This window comes from Electrona antarctica (genome assembly GCF_951216825.1).
Source record: "Electrona antarctica genome assembly, chromosome: 17".
Classification (NCBI taxonomy): domain Eukaryota; kingdom Metazoa; phylum Chordata; class Actinopteri; order Myctophiformes; family Myctophidae; genus Electrona; species Electrona antarctica.
Genome location: NC_136798.1, coordinates 1,593,858 through 1,614,680, shown reverse-complemented (window position 1 = coordinate 1,614,680; position 20,823 = coordinate 1,593,858). Strand labels below are relative to the sequence as shown.

At 41.9% G+C, this 20,823-nt stretch overlaps 1 protein-coding gene across 1 annotated transcript; it reads left to right on the top strand.

Moving 5' to 3' along the window:
- Window positions 1–4,497: 4,497 nt before the first annotated feature.
- tmed10 (transmembrane p24 trafficking protein 10) lies at window positions 4,498–19,958 on the top strand. The gene is made up of 5 exons (XM_079525865.1): window positions 4,498–4,794; window positions 6,452–6,572; window positions 6,945–7,018; window positions 15,961–16,087; window positions 18,406–19,958. Exons 1-5 carry the CDS (start codon window positions 4,618–4,620, stop codon window positions 18,525–18,527), a joined length of 621 nt encoding a protein of 206 aa, XP_079381991.1. The 5' UTR covers window positions 4,498–4,617; the 3' UTR covers window positions 18,528–19,958.
- Window positions 19,959–20,823: the final 865 nt, after the last annotated feature.

The window sequence follows — 20,823 nt, the reverse complement described above, 5'->3', positions numbered from 1 at the left end:
ATACTATGGTGGAAGAAATGCAAATGCCACTCCTTTCCATGCCATGCCGGAAGGCAGCGTTCAGGAGAATGAACTTAGAACGCAGCATTTTGAGTTGAACAAATTTGTTTAGAAATCCATGTTGTAGGCCTACGCCACATGCACTAACTAAAGAGAGCTGGTTCGCGCCCCGAAAATAGCTGATCTACAAGCTCTCAACGCGTCGCAGCGCAGTGTATAAGGAAGGGGAAGAATATTTATTACTTTGAAAACAGAGACCATTTCATGAACATTAAATATGGCATAATCTTGAAAGAAAAGAACAACATCAATCACAAATGTTTTTGCTTTCAAATAAAATTAAAATTGCACGGTACGGGTAACAAACAGATCAGTAGCATGTTAGTGTGGGTGTCGGGTGACATACTATTCTTAGTCTTAGAGGTGATTTGAAGCAATAAGAAACAATACAAGAGGGATTTCTCTGTGTGGTAATGGTCACTTGGCAGCAGCAGGCATCCTCTTCTGAGATCTGAGCAGTTTCCCTGAAAACTGCCTGGACAGCAGAGCACTGTCACATGGTGTTGGGTAATCCCTTCACTGCTGACAGGAAACTATAGCTTTGGGCTTTAAAATATATACTGTATATCCTCACTAACAGACATTGTAACACAACATATTGTAATCTAGATTTACACCACACATGTTGTGCAATTTAATATTGCATTGCTATAACATAGGGTTCTGCATTTATGGGATTGGGATTATAATACTGTAACTGAGTCAAATTCTAGTGTTTGGGAATGGCAAATTATTTAGCTCATACTAAATATGTACATATATTATACTACATATTGATGCTCATCAGCCCAAGCCATATATAGGCAAGGGTTGATGTAAGTGCAATGATGAATGTGCACTTACATTTTGTTCATCACATTACATATACCATATACATAACTCATTCACATAGAAAAAAATTAAATTGCAGTTTATCAACACATTAAGTTAATATATTAACATTGATGTTTTCGCCCTGGCAAATTAAATGTGGCATAGAGTAGACCTACATCACAGTGTGATGTGGGACGAGAGGTCATTCAGAACAAAGAATGTATTGCTGGAGGACTGTGCATGCTGTGGACTGTTTGACACTATCCCAAACCCTAACCCTAACCATAACCTCAGTCTTAAGTTAAGCAGCTACGTAGGTCACTAACCCTAACCTCAGTCTTAAGTTAAGCAGCTACGTAGGTCACTAACCCTAACCTCAGTCTTAAGTCTTAGATAGCACTTTTTAGACTTAGATAGCATTTGAAACAGACTTATAGCATGTCATGTAGACAGCACAATAATTGCATTGTATATAGTCATAGCACATCATAGTAGCCTACATATGTATAGCATAGTATAGTATATATGTATAGTTAATATGTATAGTGTCATTATATAGATATGTTCTAGTTACGTTCTTAGCTTACGCATGTTTCTTGATAAATGCATTTTATATATGTGATGTATTCCCATACTTTTGTTCCTGCCTAATGTAAATCGCTCTGGATTAAGAGCGTCTGCTAAATGCCTAAATTGTAAATTGTAAATTGTAAATTGTAAATTGTAAATTGTAAGTTAAGCAGCTACGTAGGTCACTAACCCTAACTTTAGTCCACGTAGGCCGGACCAGGCACGTGCAGAGAGTGTTAGAGAGGCAGGGGCTGAAATCCCGTAAGAGGGCACTTTTGGCCCAAAATAGCGAAAATAGCAGATCTACAAGCTCTCAAGTTGAGACTTGAGAGCTTGTAGATCAGCTATTTTCAGGGCGCAACCTTGCACTCTTTATCTACTGGAGATGCGTTGTACGACATGGATTTTGAAACCAATTAGTTCAATGCAAAAGGGATGGAGCGAGTCCCACGTTTCTCCACTCACAAACTGACGTGAGCGACACCACTTGACGTTGTCCTGTATATATGCCAGCACTTTGACGCGCTGTTTCAGTATACCTGACGAAGGCCCCTGAGGCCCAAACGTTGTCTTGTTTTCCGCTATGTTGTCAATAAATTGTTTTGGGAGCCTGTCTTAGTTATTCTTTTGGATCCTGCACCTGTTGAAATCTGTGGATGTGTGTGCACCTCTTGACCTAAACTCCAGTGTCCATATCTGATCTGACCATATCTGCTTATTTCTGTGTGGTGACAAAGACACAGTGTGATGTCACAGATTGCATCACTTGATCTTAGCATTGCACATATATATGCAATGCTTAAAACTCAAAATAATAACATAATAAAGGTGGTGTAAGTGATTTGTTTGTTAATTAAAACAAAGTTAAATGTCTCTTTATTCTGATTCTGTCATGATACTATTTGATCCTGTTCAGGAGGAGAGATGACTCATACTGGATACAGGATAAGAACAAGTGAAATTGGAAGTGATGAAAGAAAACAAAGAATTAAACAAAATTGGAAGTGGAACCATATCATATTGAAGCCGATAAATGGGCTCTGTCTTTCCTGAACCCATCTCAAAATGTACAGTATCAATGTACGTCCCTGTAATGAACAAACTCTAGTATATAGAAATGATTACTATCATCAACTAACATTGAGATAGGGTACACAAACTCTCCCAAGGGTTTTCATCAATCATCACAGCTGCATGCTGTACTGAAACAAAGTAGCCTACTGTAGAAAGGACCTGGCCGCAACTTCCCGCAAGCACTTTGTATACGAATTCCGATATTATTAAGTTAACCCAGAAAAAGATCATGAGTTTGGCCTTGTTTGTCTAGGAGTAGGAGTAGGACCTGCTCATTTGTGGTGTCGGTAGCAAGAGAGCATGAGAAAACTCAAGGTGGCGTATAATGATAGAATGAGGCTGCTGCTAGGAGCTCCAAGGAGCTCCAGTGCTAGCCATATGTTTGTAAGTGTCGGGGTTCCAACTTGCCCTGAAGTTTTAAGAAAGTTGATGTATACATTTATGTGCAGAGCACTGAGTCAGATAATGACATCATTACTGCTGTGACTAACCCTGTATACAGATTCTCTTCCAAATTGTGGAAGCACCGAGCAATCTTCGTTCCTATACTCTCACCTATGGTCATGAAGTGTGGGTCATGACCAAAATAATAAGGTTGCAAATACAAGCGGCCAAAATGAGTTTTCTTCGACGGGTGGCTGGCATCTCCCTTAGAGATAGGGTGAGAAGTTCAGTCACACAAGAGAGACTCGGAGTAGAGCCACTGCTTCTTCGCCTGGAAAGGAGCCAGCTGAGGTGGTTCGGGCAACTGGTTAGGATGCCTCTCGGGCGTCTCCCTAGGGAGGTCCTCGACGCACGTCCCACTGGGAGGAGACCCCAGGGCAGACCAAGGCGCAGTTGGAGGAAACACATCAACTCACTGGTCTTGGAACGTCTCGGGATCCCCCAGGAGGAAGTCACTAATGTTGCTCTGGAGAGCACTGTCTGGAACACTCTGGGGGAGCTGTTGCCCCCGCGACCCGACTACGGATAAGCGGTTGAAGATGGATCATGGAAGCACTGGCGGACTTGTCTGCATGTTAGACATTGAAAAACTGTATTTTTATTTTATTTTTTTGTACTGTACTTTGTGTGATTTGTACTGTTTTATATGTATCTCCCTGGGTCTGAAATAAAGCACTGATTGATATAGGACCAGTTACAAATTGCAGGTGCTCTTTTAAGGTGGTCTTGAAGGAGGGTATTATTAAAGGACTTTAAAGAAGCTACACTTTTTGATGTCTGTTATTTTTACATGGCCAAAAAAAACACATCAAACACAAATTTCCAAGCTTTTTGTGAGCTCAGACTGTACTTTTTGTACCGTTCCAAGTTCCAAACAAAGTGCACTTAAAAAGCACTGCGTGTGATAATGATAATTAATTAATTTATATAGCACATTTCTAGACAAAGTCTTACAAAGTGCTTTACATCGTCGAGCAAAAGAAAACAACAAAAGATCAATCCATGCAGTAGAAGGCATATTAAAAATACAAAGCATACATGATAAATAATACAAAAATGACTTACTTAAGAAAGGCTTTGACATAAAGGTGGGTTTACAGCAGTGGTTCCCAAAGTGGGGTCTGGGGACCCCCAGGGGTACCTGAGGGAGTTCCAGGGGGTCCCCAGCTAAATGATAGTTTGGAACCAAATGGACCCTTATGGGTCTGTAACTCTGAGAGTGTACAAATTTGTACACTCTGAGAGTTAGGTTAGCGTTGATTTTACAATATAATTTGGGGGTCCCAGAGATAGAAATGTCATTAAATGGGGATCCGATGCATGTCAAACTGGGGGTCCTTGAAATTAAACGGGTTGAGAATCACTGCTAGAGCCGTAAAACTCTTCTCTCATGGGGGTCCTTGGCATATGTTTTTTCAAATGGGGGTCCGCGGGCTAATTAGTGTAAATTTGGGGGTCCTTGATGCTGATTTTACACATCTTGTGTGATGCATCCTCCGTGCCAGCATTGGTGCTAGAGTGACCACACACACACACAGCAGCCTCCCTCCGGAGGTAGGACTGTTGCTTTGCTGGCTAGCCCGGGTTGGCTGCTTCCTTGCTCGGTTGGTTGGTTGGTTGGTTGGGGAAGGAAGGCAGCTAGCAGCAGCAGCAGCCATGGCTCGACTCGCCGCACTACTGCTGTTACCGGTTCTCATTGAATCGGTGTTCTCCATCTCCTTCTTTCTGCCGGTAAACTCGAGGAAGTGCTTACGGGAAGAGATCCACAAGGACGTGCTGGTCACGGGGGAGTACGAGATCAGCGAGCAGTCCAACACCAAGACCAACCTGAAGGTGAGCAACCAACAAAAAAAGCCTCAGGTATAGCCTCTCCATTTATGCCCCGTCGTACGACCGGGCGGCGCGCGCCGGGAAATAGCAGATCTACTAGCTCACAACGCGTCGCGACCGCGACGCGTTGTGAGCTTGTAGATCTGCTATTTCCCGGCCGCCGTACGAGGAAGCATATAAACCCAGGGCTGCGCTACTGAGAGAGAGAGAAGGCCCCGCAGCTAGGGGAAGAAATAGCTCCAGGTCTCAATGTGGTGTCACTGTCTCTCTGTTTACAGAGTATTGTTTTTTTGGGGGGAGGTAACGGTGGAAAGTCAAACAACGCATTGATTTCAACGATTTGTGATTTAGTTCGGCCTTAATCTCGACAAAAAAACAATGAAGCACTTGACAGCTGTTGTTGTCCTGTTAGCCTGCATGCTAAGCTAACTAGGAAACTGAACCGGTGGGCCCGGCATGATGATGAATTGGTATCTTCCCTGCCGGCTAGTGTAGCATCTGCTGCTACACGGAGGTTGATTTCTCGGATATTTTAGATTATTTTATATATATACCTTTTAGTAACATTGACACACGTGCTTTATCTGTGCGTGTGTGATGTTACCAGCACAGACCATCCTGTTCAAGGCACTAGTAGCCCATGCTGCTCCCTCCTAGATGTTGATACACGTCAGTCTTAAAAAGTGCAGTCAGAAGTTAGCACAATTAGCACATTAGCATTGTATGAGACACCACCACCAGCACCGATGGAACCCTGGTGCTCGTGCCCATCACCCTATAATAAAGATATTAAGTTGACGTTGCATTTGCTTTTTGATGAATTGAACAAGGTGGACCCTCTTGTAAACAAGTGTAATAATGCTTTTATGGAGTCGTCCACTCACAGTTTAACAGTTTTTTTGTGTATTGAGTTGTGCTTGAAATGTGTACTGTAATTCTGCAAAATGTTAATAAATACTTCAATCAATCAAGTATTTTAATAGTCAAATGCACGTGAGTACTGGTGTATCATTCTGTTAAACTTTTTTTATTTTTTATTTTTTAATACTTTTATTAACGGCTTGCAGAAAAAGGAACCAGACAAGTAGCCTACAGTTCATTATTAATACAAGGTCTGCTAAGAGGATTTAGAAACGTAAGAGAGTCTATGGCTTGTTTCCATTGATTACATCGGGGTCCTTCATATTCAGTTCATACTAAGGAGAAGGCATGCTCAGTAGCAGATGTTTGTAGAGCTGATGATACACACAGGGTGGTTGTTCTCATTTATGTGTCTGGAAATCAGCTCACTGTACATGCCTGATTTAACCCATTTAGAGTTTTCGACCTGAGGACGATTCTACAAATGTCTTCTAAATCCTGACGGTTTGCTGAAAAACCTATGTTTCTATATGGTTCTCAAACTATTTCATGTCAAGGACCCCCAGAATTATCTGTATTTGGCCGCCGGTCCCCATCCGAGAATATGTTGTTCCAGGGACCCCCCCCAGAAGCAAAGATTTGAGTTAAAAACGTTCGCTCTAAAAGAATATATAATTTGTGCCACATTTTCACGATTTTTCAAAAATAGCAGACCTACAAGCTCATAGCGCGGCATTCGGTGTTTAGAATGCACGTTTAATATGCCTCCTGACTATCATCGATGTCCTCTACGTTACAGATCACAGATTCCTCGAGCCACACACTTTACTCAAAGGAAGATGCAACAAAAGGGAAGTTTGCATTCACCACAGAGGACTACGACATGTTCGAGGTGTGCTTTGAGAGCAAATCGCCTATGGGTAAGCAGTACACTGACTGAATCAGGAAGCTCACGCCAAGAAAACTGTCAATTTTTGTTTTGAGTCACTACTATTTTAAAACGTATCCTCATCATGCACCATTATGCTCCTATCTGTGAGTATCAAAAGGTGAGCAGGCTTGTGTTTCTGACACAATCCAGACAGTTTTAACTCCATTTAAAAAAAATGGTTGCAAAATGCACAAACGCATTTTGCAACTGTTTTTTCTCTTTATCTTCACATCTTATCTTATCGTGAAGTGATGATAATTTAAGTGGGATGAATTTGAGGTATACATATTATGTTCTATAAATCTCGGTTTCTGTTGCATAGCCTCTCATAACAGTGAGTCAATGTGTTCTTGTCAACCAGGAACTGGGAGGGTCCCCGACCAGCTGGTCAACCTGGACATGAAGCATGGTGTGGAGGCCAAAAACTATGAAGAAGTGAGTAGAACTTGTAGAGGGAGACCATTTATGACTTTCCCATTACTACCTCTGTTCAGTGTTTGCTTAATTTGTACATTATTAGGTGTCTGAGCGAGTAGCGGAACAAGATAATACCGGGGGGGAGGTGGAGGGCACGATCAGGCACCCCGCCCGAACCTAGCCCGAACCCTCCCATCTCCCCACCCCACCCGTATGACACGATGCATTATGGTGCAGATATAATAATAATAACCCATCAACGCTTGACGTAACATCGCTTTAAAACAAACACGCCTACTGCAGTTCTCTCTCACACAAGTTAAATTTGAAAGTTAACACTCTCACTGCGTTGAATTGATTATCGTGATATATGGTTCACTGCAGGGATTTACATTAACCTTTTGAAGCATCGCCCGGTCTCGCATGTACGTCCGTTTCACGAAAATCCACCTTAAAAAATTGTGATCGTCGTGTTGAAAAATAATCCAAAGTGCCGACCAACAACAAAGAGTGGAGGATGAACGCTCCCGTTGCCCGTTCGAATGCATTGAGCCTCAACTTCCCAGAAGCCCCTGCAAGCCAGTGATGGGTCGATTTCCGGTTACGTCATCCCAAAGCGTCATCCTTGTCGCTCTGTCAGAGGGAAACAAACCTTATGTCTTAAAAGTTATCAAAGGTAATAGAGCATGCACCTCCACTCTAGCCCAGGTGCTGGACAAAAGGCAGTACAAGAGGAAAAAATAGAGTCCGCAACACCGGTATGAAAACTCTGCTCCACTGGTTTATTTGATTCAACGTTTCGATCCCTAGGATTCCTGAAGAAGATCCTAGTGATCGAAACGTTGAATCAAATAAACCAGTGGAGCTGAGTTTTCATACCAGTGTTGCGGAATCTATTTTTTCCTCTTAAAAGTTATCAAAAAATGTCGAATTAAACAAAAGTCGAGTTCAGCAGGGAAAGACAATGGGGGGGGGGGGGGGGGGAAGACGCGTTTGGCGTGTTCCGCAGTCAAACTGTTAATTGTATAAGTCTCACGCTGGTAAAATCATCAACAACAGCTGCCCAACAAAAAAAAAGGTAGGCTACAGTACAGTACTGTCACTGCCTGCAAAGACTGACGTTTGGCCGCTGTGCCATTTCTTATAAACATTTGAGTTCATTAGTTGGAAGTGGGTCCACCGTGCACTGCAGCCTACATGGTGCTGAACTCTTAACTACTCACCTAATGCAGCTGCCGCAGAGGTTGCGTGTCTAACGTTCTTCCAAAGTGTGTAATTGTTTTAAGTCAAAGATGCATGGTTTTCATATTGTAAATATATTTATTTTGGCTAAAAGTGTGTTTAAATCCACCACCACTTCTTGTTTACTAATCTTTAGACCACAGCCGGCATCATAACGACTGTCATGGCAGTTGGCTACAACTGAAACAGACTTCCTCTTCAAAATAAGAGCCACTTGTAATGATTAGTCAACACTATTTCTTAGGTGAACTTACAGGATGTAGATAGATATTTTTAGAACCCTGAGACAATAGATCGTAGATCTGCTAATTTCTCGTACGACGGGGCATCAATGCGTCGTAGAGGCTACCTGAGCGTGCCTGGCAAAGTGCGACCAAGTAAAGGTCTGTGTCGTGACTGTGTAACGCTGTGTGATCGTGATCATCTGACAGGCTCCTGGACCCCTGGAGTCACTGGCTGGGGAGCAGCCAGAAGAACTGCCCAGCTCCATTAACAACACAGACTAATAGAGAGAGAGAGATGTGCATCTGTGTAACGTTACTGTTTATTTGCTGACATCAAACTTAAAAGGAGAGAGAGAACACATGATGTTTCTTTCCCCTCTCTCTCTCTCTCTCTTGGGGTCCAAAAGGATACTTCCACATGTCCTACAATTTACAATTTAGGCATTTAGCAGACGCTCTTAATCCAGAGCGACCTCTAATCAACATTGACGACTACTTTGACATGAGGGGAAGGTGGGGCCTTTGTGTTATTTGTGGAGTCCTCTGAATACTTGAAAAAAGGAAAAGAGTCCGCACAGCTCGTAGTCACGATGCAAGAAACATTTATTGAACCGACGTTTCGGCGAACTTCAGGGTATTCCCTGAAGAAGGCATCTTGTTTGCCGAAACGTCGGGTTCAAATAAATGTTTCTTGCATCGTGACTACGAGCTGTGCGGCCTCGTTTTATCTCCTGCTGTCAGCACCTCCCCACTACGTGGTGTGTGCCTCTACCTCTGTTTGTTCTGTGGTCGTCTGAATACTAACATGGTTAGAGTAGGAGTCAGATCACCTGGCTCACTGGTCCTCTGAATACTAACATGGTTAGTGTAGGAGTCAGATCACCTGGCTCACTGGTCCTCTGAATACTAACATGGTTAGTGTAGGAGTCAGATCACCTGGCTCACTGGTCCTCTGAATACTAACATGGTTAGTGTAGGAGTCAGATCACCTGGCTCACTGGTCCTCTGAATACTAACATGGTTAGTGTAGGAGTCAGATCACCTGGCTCACTGGTCCTCTGAATACTAACATGGTTAGTGTAGGAGTCAGATCACCTGGCTCACTGGCACAACAATTTGCAACACAAAGTGTTTAAATTGTGGCGATTTAGAAACGTAACGTTACTCGGTTTTCTTTATTTTTCTTTCACCTTTATTCAGGGAAGTCAATTGAGAACCAGCTCTCTTTTACAATGACGCCCTGATTACACTGTACATAACAAACGTTTGAACACGGATACATTACAAGAAAAAATATAATGAAATAAACAATTCAGATTGAACAAGTACAGCTATATGTCAAATTACTCCATACAAGACATTTAAATCGATCAAGTGAAATCAAGTTCTTCAGTTTTATAAGACAGTTCCATATGTGGGGGGCATAGTATTGAAAGGCAGTCTTACCCAGTTCAGAATTAATATCAGGAATTTCTAATAGAAAGTACTCTTGAGAACGGGTGTGATGATGGCCTATTGCTTTAGGCTGTAATAGACTGCAAAGATAATTTCTTAAGTAAGGCTTTATAGATAAAAACAGTGCAATGCTGTTCTGTTCTCGTCTCAGAGCCAATGATGGCCAACCGACCTTCTCATAAAGCCTACGGTGATACAAATGTCTTCTACATCCTGACAGTTTTCTGAAAAAGCTATGTTTCTATGTCAGTCATTCTTCGATTTCTCAAGCTACAAGTTCATAGCGCGCCACCGAGTGGCGCGCTATGAACTTGTAGATCTGCTATTTTTCAATAGCTAAAGCATAACATAATGCTAACACCAAAAGGGGTTCCCGCCCAAAAGGGGTTAAGTAAGGCTTTATAGATAAAAACAGTGCAATGCGTGTTCTGTTCTCGTCTCATAGCCGATGATGGCCAACCAACCTTCTCATTAAGTCTACAGTGATGAGTGAGAAACCCACCTCCGGTTATAAACCTACAGTGATGGAGTGAGAAACCCACCTCCGGTTATAAACCCGGAGGGCAGAGTGATAGGCCCTCATTTATCAACCGTGCGTACGCCAAAATATGGGCGTACGCCGAAATTACCGCAATTTTCGGCATTTACCATTTGCGCCAACGTTTGATTTTGAACTTGAGCCAAGACAAGAACCACGTCTGGTCGGGAGCTGTCGTACGCTTTGTCCTCACCTGTTTTTCTGTCGTAGAACAGCGGAGCAGCATTGTTTGACCAGCTGAGAGGCTGTCACAGGCATCTAAACATATGTAGGCTGTTTATATAAAACTGTATAGGTATGGGCTAAATGTAAAAAAAAAAAGAAAAGTAAAAGAATACATCAACGATGTGTCTTTGTGTCATATGAAATTAGTAGGAGATTTCCAACTTTACAAGCAAGCAATTAAAATCGCGCAATTAAAAACAATGTTGCAACGTATGCTAAGCCATTTAAACAGTGTTTTGCATGAGCTCATACATGCGAGGATTTGGGCTGAAATATTTGTGCTGAAATATTTCCATGACGGGACGTTGGAGAGTACTATAGTGCAGTGGTGCAGCTGCGGAGAGTCCCAGCGTGGGTAGCCTACTGTTACTGTAGCCTAATCTACAGCAGGCCGATGTCTTTCTGGAGTTTGGTATGTGCAATCTCCTCCTCGTTTAATAAACCCGACGCGTCGCTCGAATGCCAAATGTACCGTGCCAGCGCAAGTGGGAACCGCATCGGAGATAGGTAGACTACCCAGCCAGCCCACCACCACCACCAGTGCCAGCCACATGAGGCTATACGGTTTTGGCTGCACATTCATATATTGACAGTTGACAGCCCCCCCACTGCAGCGACTAGCGACTGCGAGGCAATCTAAAGACTCTCGAACGTGCGGTGCATGGTCAGTTGGTCACGGTGTCACGGACGGACCACAGTGATAGAGAGACAGACAGACAGGACAGGAGGAGCACCTATGCAAAACAGCAGCGTGTGTGTGCCTATTTGTTATTTAATTCATGGTTCACAGGTTCAGGTTTTCGTTCACTAATATATCTTGTTGTATATTAAATTAAAAAGACTTTAATAATTTAATATACAACTAACAACACACAGTGACAGTTGCGTGCAAATTGCGATATGTGCGTGCGTGTGTGCGGGGGGGGGGTGAGGCAGGCAGCAAGGGAAGCGAAGCGAGAGGAGAAACAGACAGGGTAGGCCTTTATACAGCTTTATTTAATTCATGCAGGTTTATTTATTTAAGATACAACAAGTTGCAAGTTGCCTTGCGTGTGCGTGCATCTGTGTATGAGAGAGGGGGCAGCGAGGGAACCTTTTTTTTCTTCCTGTAACCATGGTTTCCAGGTCGTATGGCAGTTGTTCATGTCGCAAAAACGAGGGCGAGGCTTGATTTCATAGGGCGTGCCAGATAGATTTCAGCCGTCACATTTATAAACGTCCGAACGAAATTAAGGAAGAAACAGCTGTCTGCGATCACTTTGTAAATGCCGACCCGACGTGGGTGTACTACGAATCCTACACTCGAATTTGGGGCAGAATTTCCACTCGATTGATAAATGAGGGCCATAGATTGCATCCAGTGGTTTAACCCATTCTGACCTGAGATCAGATTCTATAAATGTCTTCTACATCCTGACCGTTTTCTGAAAAAGCTACGTTTCTATGTCAGTCGTTCTTCGATTTTTCAAAAATAGCAGACCTACAAGCTCGTAGCGCGCCACTCGGTGGCACGCTATGAGCTTGTAGATCTGCTATTTTTCAATAGCTAAAGCATAACATAATGCTTAAAACACCACAAGGGGTTCCCGTTCAGAACGGGTTAAGGGAGGACGGGGCAGAATGCCATTTCCTTTTCCATTGCAGGAAGAGTCATTGAGCGAACAATGTGTTGAGTTAAATGTATAATTGCCTAAAATAAAAACGTATTGTATTGTGTGTGCATTTGAGGTGACTGAGCACCTTCTAGACTTGCAGAAGCGCAGCAGGCAGGTACCAAGGAGGTAGCTTTGCATCCGTGGCCCGTTTTCATAAAGTATAGTTTAACCCATTTTGGGCGGGAACCCCTTTTGGTGTTTTAACCCATTTTGACCTGAGATCAGATTCTAAAAATGTCTTCTACATCCTGACAGTTTTCTGAAAAAGCTATGTTTCTATGTCAGTCGTTCGATTTTTCAAAAATAGCAGACCTACAAGCTCGTAGCGCGCCCGAGTGGCGCGCTACGAGCTTGTAGGTCTGCTATTTTTGAAAAATCGAAGCTTGTAATCTTTGCTTCTGGGGGGTCCCTTGAACAACATGTTCTGAGATGGGGGTTGGAGGCCTAATACATATAATTCTAAGGGTCCTTGACATGAAATAGTTTGAGAACCACTGACAGAAACAGAGGTTTATCAGAAAACTGTAGAATCTTCCTCGGGTCTTAATGGGTTAATTATTAGAATGTTGTAGAGAAAAATCGCAACAGTCTGAATTACCCCTCGCTGTGTTACCCTTGGTGGCCTTGACATGGTTCTTGTCCCTCGCTGTGTTACCCTTGGTGGCCTTGACATGGTTCTTGTTCACCATGTTTACCAATTACCCCTCGCTGTGTTACCCTTGGTGGCCTTGACATGGTTCTTGTTCGCCGTGTTTACAGCAAAATACTTTACCTTACTTTAAAATACATATTGATGTAGTTGCAGCCATAGATCACATGGGCATGCCAGGCGCGTGCCCACATCATGGAATTTGTAGGAACTAGGAGAACAGCCTAAACCGACAGGAGGGGACGTTTCTATGTCGTATTGAGCGATTTAGATTTATCTATAGAGATGGATGTATTTAGAGAAATCTTTGGCATGGGGGGTTCATGGAATGAATTCTGTACTGGCCATATAAGGAGTACGTTGTTATTGTTATGTTGTTATTGATACATTTTCAGTCCTCAAGGTTACAGAGTTCATTTTGAGAACATGCTTCTTATGACTACTTGAAACGTTAGCTGCGTCAAGAGTTAGTGAGATAAGACATTTTATAATAAGTATACAGTAAAATCCTCCGTGTTAATTAATCCATTTATAACTCTGAGCATGTACGTACACTCTGGAGTCAAATGAACACTGGGGATTTGACTGTAGAAAAAGGCAAAAAATAGCTAGCAGCTGAGAATCACCCTCCACCCACGCACCAGCACGCACGTATTGCACGCACACTGCAGTGCACAAAAATGCTCCACCGTGCTGCTGTGCATCTGTGTGGGCAGCGAGTCTTCAGAGGACAATTGAGTGTGGGCTTGACTCGCCTGTCTGTTGGTGGCAAATACGTCTGCGAATGAGCATCTTCGTACGTGTCAGCATACGCAATCATTCTGTACGTAGTAGCAGGATGAGAGTGGTGGTGAACCACTTTCAACCCGGAGGTGTCCCTATTTTGAGCCTGTAGAACGCCAATCTACAGTGAGCCTGTAGAACGCCAATCTACAGTGAGCCTGTAGAACGCCAATCTACAGTGAGCCTGTAGAACGCCAATCTACAGTGAGCCTGTAGAACGCCAATCTACAGTGAGCCTGTAGAACGCCAATCTACAGTGAGCCTGTAGAACGCCAATCTACAGTGAGCCTGTAGATCGCCAATCTACAGTGAGCCTGTAGAACGCCAATCTACAGTGAGCCTGTAGATCGCCAATCTACAGTGAGCCTGTAGATCGCCAATCTACAGTGAGCCTGTAGAACGCCAATCTACAGTGAGCCTGTAGAACGCCAATCTACAGTGAGCCTGTAGAACGCCAATCTACAGTGAGCCTGTAGAACGCCAATCTACAGTGAGCCTGTAGAGCGCCAATCTACAGTGAGCCTGTAGAACGCCAATCTACAGTGAGCCTGTAGAACGCCAATCTACAGTGAGCCTGTAGAACGCCAATCTACAGTGAGCCTGTAGATTGCCCATCTTCGCAGCGCAACACCGTCACGCAACAAAGTGTAAAAAAGGCTTGTGGCTCAGGGGTAGAGTGGCCGGATGGTAACTGCAAGGTTGCCAGTTCGAACCCTGTGGGCTCCCCCAGAGTTAGTGTCAAAGTGTCCTTGAGCAAGACTCTGAACCCCTAATTGCTCCTGATGTGCTGGTTGGTGCCTTGCATGGTTTCCTCTGTCATCGGTGTGTGAATGGGTGAATGTAATGCAGCATCTATGTGAATGTGTGAATGGGTGAATGTAATGCACAGTCTATGTAAAGGTGTGTGAATGTGTGTGTGAATGGATGAATGTAATGCACAGTCTATGTAAAGGTGTGTGAATGTGTGTGTGAATGGATGAATGTAATGCACAGTCTATGTAAAGCGCCTTGGATAAAGGCGCTATATAAAAGCACATTTTAAAAGGCTTAATAGGTTGTTTGCAAGAATCTAGGTCTCTCACATGTTATTGTTTGAACAGAACAATACATGAACTTTACCAAGACAAACAAACTACTGTTTACAGTCCAGTAATAATGTAATTTGACCTCTAACAAATTGCAAAAAAAACAAACTCAACTGATTTTGCATCTTCAATATATCCTGAATAACAGAAAAAAATCACACCCGGGTGAACAGGGTGAACATAGCAACCATGCTCATTTTTTCTGCACAAACAAAGCCAGTTGTAGGAGTGGTTTACACCACTCAAAAAGTTGCCTGGAATTGTCTGAGGGGAAAGTGTTGAAAATGGCCTGTACAGTATGGCCACCATTGACATCCTATTTTATAAGGCAATATTTTCTAAATTTCCTTAAATTAGCTAAACTAATGCTTGGAATGGATTCAGCATCATGAAAACCCCATAGTTTGATATGTCACATGCTACTTAAAGCATAAGGAAATTTTGAAAATATTGCCTTATAATAGGATGTCAATGGTGGCCATACTGTACAGGCCATTTTCAACACTTTCCCCTCAGACAATTCCAGGCAACTTTTTTTCTGTTATTCAGGATATATTGAAGATGAGTTAGTTTTTTTTTTGCAATTAGTTAGAGGTTGATCCTGTATTTTCCATAGATTTCCTGTACTTGGCCTTGCCTTGTTGGGCCCCATGCATGGAGGATGTGATATTATTATGTGTGATATAATGAAGGTGAATTAATGTATATCAGTAAAATAAAGTTGATATAGAATCAAGCTTGTTCATGTGCTGCCCAGTGCAAGAGAGACACCTACTGGACAAAGAGAGTCATGGCAGCCGACAAGGGAGTTTCCTTGTTGGCAATGTTCCCTCTTGGAAAAAATCAAACGACATTCTATAGAACAGGGAGGAGGATACATTAGAAGTAATACAAATAGCTAAAAGGAGGTACATTACAAGTGTGAAACACATATTTACATATACATTATTATAATTACCACACAATTACAGGTATGTGCTTTCTAGGGATGCACAACTTGAATTTTCAACGGCTCTTTATTAGATTATAATTTTTAGCAGCTGACACTGGTACAAATTAGGAATTAAGATTCATGGTGTTTGTTGTTTGTTTGTGTCCGTACAGATTGCCAAGGTGGAAAAACTGAAGCCTCTGGAGGTGGAGCTGAGGCGGTTGGAGGACCTATCGGAGTCCATCGTCAATGACTTTGCTTACATGAAGAAGAGAGAAGAAGAGATGAGAGATACCAATGGTATGAAAACAATGCAGTTAGAATGTACAGTAGAATGTACAGTACAGTGGTTCTCAAAACAAAACAATGCAGTTAGAATGTACAGTAGAATGTACAGTACAGGGGTTCTCAAAACAAAACAATGCAGTTAGAATGTACAGTAGAATGTACAGTACAGTGGTTCTCAAAACAAAACAATGCAGTTAGAATGTACAGTACAGTGGTTCTCAAAACAAAACAATGCAGTTAGAATGTACAGTACAGGGGTTCTCAAAACAAAACAATGCAGTTAGAATGTACAGTACAGTGGTTCTCAAAACAAAACAATGCAGTTAGAATGTACAGTAGAATGTACAGTACAGTGGTTCTCAAAACAAAACAATGCAGTTAGAATGTACAGTAGAATGTACAGTACAGTGGTTCTCAAAACAAAACAATGCAGTTAGAATGTACAGTACAGTGGTTCTCAAAACAAAACAATGCAGTTAGAATGTACAGTACAGTGGTTCTCAAAACAAAACAATGCAGTTAGAATGTACAGTAGAATGTACAGTAGAATGTACAGTAGAATGTACAGTACAGTGGTTCTCAAAACAAAACAATGCAGTTAGAATGTACAGTACAGGGGTTCTCAAAACAAAACAATGCAGTTAGAATGTACAGTACAGTGGTTCTCAAAACAAAACAATGCAGTTAGAATGTACAGTAGAATGTACAGTACAGGGGTTCTCAAAACAAAACAATACAGTTAGAATGTACAGTACAGGGGTTCTCAAAACAAAACAATGCAGTTAGAATGTACAGTACAGTGGTTCTCAAAACAAAACAATGCAGTTAGAATGTACAGTACAGTGGTTCTCAAAACAAAACAATGCAGTTAGAATGTACAGTAGAATGTACAGTAGAATGTACAGTAGAATGTACAGTACAGTGGTTCTCAAAACAAAACAATGCAGTTAGAATGTACAGTACAGGGGTTCTCAAAACAAAACAATGCAGTTAGAATGTACAGTACAGTGGTTCTCAAAACAAAACAATGCAGTTAGAATGTACAGTAGAATGTACAGTACAGGGGTTCTCAAAACAAAACAATACAGTTAGAATGTACAGTACAGGGGTTCTCAAAACAAAACAATGCAGTTAGAATGTACAGTAGAATGTACAGTACAGGGGTTCTCAAAACAAAACAATGCAGTTAGAATGTACAGTAGAATGTACAGTACAGGGGTTCTCAAAACAAAACAATGCAGTTAGAATGTACAGTACAGGGGTTCTCAAAACAAAACAATGCAGTTAGAATGTACAGTACAGTGGTTCTCAAAACAAAACAATGCAGTTAGAATGTACAGTACAGTGGTTCTCAAAACAAAACAATGCAGTTAGAATGTACAGTACAGTGGTTCTCAAAACAATGCAGTTAGAATGTACAGTACAGTGGTTCTCAAAACAATGCAGTTAGAATGTACAGTAGAATGTACAGTACAGGGGTTCTCAAAACAAAACAATGCAGTTAGAATGTACAGTAGAATGTACAGTACAGTCGTTCTCAAAACAAAACAATGCAGTTAGAATGTACAGTAGAATGTACAGTACAGTGGTTCTCAAAACAAAACAATGCAGTTAGAATGTACAGTAGAATGTACAGTACAGGGGTTCTCAAAACAAAACAATGCAGTTAGAATGTACAGTACAGTGGTTCTCAAAACAAAACAATGCAGTTAGAATGTACAGTACAGGGGTTCTCAAGACTTTTGTTTTTGGCCACAGACCCCCATCTGTCGTAACCTAACGCATTTGTTTGCAATTAGTAATCAGTTACTTAGTTACCGTTTCCAAAATAATGGCGTTACTTGGTTACATTTAAGACTTTTATAGATATTTTCCTGTTGCCACAAAAGAGAAATAATCCATCGGACGGAATGAATAAGCTCTCTGTCAGAGACGTGCAAGGGTGTTACATGAAAATCAGTGACCCATGCTTTGCAGTCTGTGGTGATTGTGTAATCATTCTATCTACCGTATTCAATGGGTCACACTTTTGGTGTGACGCACGGCTGGTCTTGTTTACATTCCCTTTGTCGCACGGGTGCGAAATGACAGAGATTGAGAGAATTCACACAATATTTTTGGAATTGAAAAGAGAAAGTCCCAAAACATTTTTGTGTACATCACCACTTTTTTGACAGTAATAAACAGTTTTACAGAATTGTCTTTGACATGCTTGGGTGTTTTCTATGGTTCTGAATTGAGATTTGAAAAGAGATTTTTGTGACCATTATTCTGTTGCCTGTAATAAGACTTTCTATTCTACTTCCCCCCCCCATCCCATCCCATCCCAGAGTCCACCAACACGCGCGTGCTGTACTTCAGCATCTTCTCCATGTGTTGTCTCATCGGCCTCGCCACCTGGCAGGTCTTCTACTTGCGGCGCTTCTTCAAGGCAAAGAAGCTGATCGAGTAGAGCGGCCACACGCCTCCTTACCTCAGGGGCAACAAATGCTGCCTGCCAAGTCAGTCAAAACACATCCCAAACATCCACCCTCCTTGGACTAGCTTCAGCAGAAAACAACAGCAAAAGCAGGGGTTTGAGAGGGGCTCAGACTCTAGTTTTCAGGGCTGTGCACGAGAGAAAAAGAGTATGAAGGTTGTCTTCTGGAACGTGATGAACACCTGCTTATTTAGTAGACTGAAACATGAAAATCGCTGTAGAAAGAAATACGAATACATGAGGACTGTTGAGGCATGGGGGGAAACACATCTTAGCTGCAAAAGTGTGACGTGTCTGTTTTTACCCAATGTTACCTCACGTTTCTGTCTGCACTGTTTTGACCGTTGCATCTTACTGAATAAGAACCTGTTGCTTCTATCAATTGAACGGTTACGCGCGTTTGATTTTTTTTGAGCTCGGTTTGAATGGACGTGCCATGAGAGAATGTATATTGATTGCCCTTCTTATTGTTGTACAAAATCTTTGCCAGGCCAAGCAAACTAGATCCTTGGTGCCCTTTTTAATCAAGTGAAGGCTTATTTTGAATAGCAAGGTGGATCGTTACTTTGAAGAGGATATATTTGGCTACCACTGACTTTTTGTTATTGTCACCTAATTTGCATTCTGTTAGCTAAATTTGTCCTTAGTTTTGTTTTCATATTGTAAATGATACGTATTTGCTTTTCACAGGTATTGGCGGGTTTGTAAGTTATCAGAGATAAACTCTTAGTTTAAAAAAAGTAGGTCAATTCTATTGCAACTAACTATTGCACGGTCGGATTTTATTTTCAAAGATGAAAATAAAAAAGTGTCTGAAACACATTTTGCAACACCAATATTAACAAAATAACTCGAATGTTTGGCTAAAAAAATAAAATGCTCTCTATTTTAGGGAGGGAAAAACCATCTGTAGCTATCGGTTATTTCCAAATCTACAGTTCAGCCCCGTTTTATAAGACTACGTTCAGGCTGTTAATTAAATTAATATCATTTTCCCTGGCCAGGTTGGAATAATCTGTGGCTTTTAAGGGATGTGTAAAGTATCCTAATGTTTTGGTACAATGTGTTCTGTTAAGTAGAGCACTTTACTTCATACATTGACAAGTGATGCTTTATCACGTGGTCCTGGTTATCAATTCTAAATTACCGTACTTTCTGATCCATCCAGTGTGGTTTTTTTTTTCTTTTGAATTAATTATAAGGCTTGGGTATTTGCGAGCATATGGGTGGTTGCACATATTGCAGATTGTTTTTCACAGGGTTTAATTAAGACATCTGTCATGGGTACATTTTTAACTGAACATGCGCGTTGTGTGTAATCAATGATTTTTATGTTGATTGATACATTTTGTAAAGGTTTATGTTGGGCTTTTATTCAATAAAATATTGGATGGATTTACATTGGCGATGTTGTCAAATATTTTCTTTTGTCCCGAACTTGGAGCCACTACTAATGCTGAAAATTCTGGTATTGTGTAAGTATTGTGTAAAAAAAATGTTATGTTATGAAGACCTTTTCACTGCATTGGGATGGCAGTATCGTATAGGCTTGAAATGGCTAGTGATTGTGACGTCATCGTGGCCTGCATCAGGTTCATTTGAGGAAGGTAAGAACAATTTGGAAAGAAAGATTGCTGTGTCTGAAAATTGATTCGTCACCTTGACATTTAAGTAAGTTTAAGTTGCTTTGAATTGCACCTGTTTGCACAGCACACTGTAGTGCACTGTAGTACTCCAACCAGACAGTGGGCCTTGTGGTTAGAGTGTCCGCCCTGAAACTGGGAGGTCGGGGGTTCGATCCCCGGCCGGGTCATACCAAAGACTAAAAATGGGACCCAATGCCTCCCTGCTTGGCACTCGGCTTCAATGGGTTGGATTGGGGGGTCAAAGCAACTAATAATTCCCGAGTGTGGCGCGGCTCACCGCTCCAAGAGAGATGGGTCAAATGCGGAGAACAAATTTCACTGCGGTAACGTGTGTGACTAATCGTTTGACTTTGACTCTACCCATCCATGCTGTACATCCTCTCTCATCATTTTCTCACTGATCTGAGGTCACACTCGACAAACTGTTGCCCAACAACGGCCAATTGTGCTGATGACGCCAACAACACTGTTCAGTTATAGTGTGTCTATTCTGCGGTTAGTTTCCCTGAGATGGTTAGCCATATTCCTTTACTGTTCTCCACATTTACTGTGGAGTTCTGATCGCTGCAGAGGCCTCCCTCCCACAGCAGATACAGTACATGAGCCATGTTACGGTTGCTCAC

Coding starts and splice junctions, on each gene's coding strand:
- tmed10 (XM_079525865.1), top strand. CDS start 4,618: ATGGCTCGACTCGCCGCACTACTGCTGTTACCGGTTCTCATTGAATCG. Junction 4,795..6,451: donor ACACCAAGACCAACCTGAAG/GTGAGCAACCAA, acceptor TCTACGTTACAG/ATCACAGATTCCTCGAGCCA. Junction 16,088..18,405: donor AGAGATGAGAGATACCAATG/GTATGAAAACAA, acceptor ATCCCATCCCAG/AGTCCACCAACACGCGCGTG.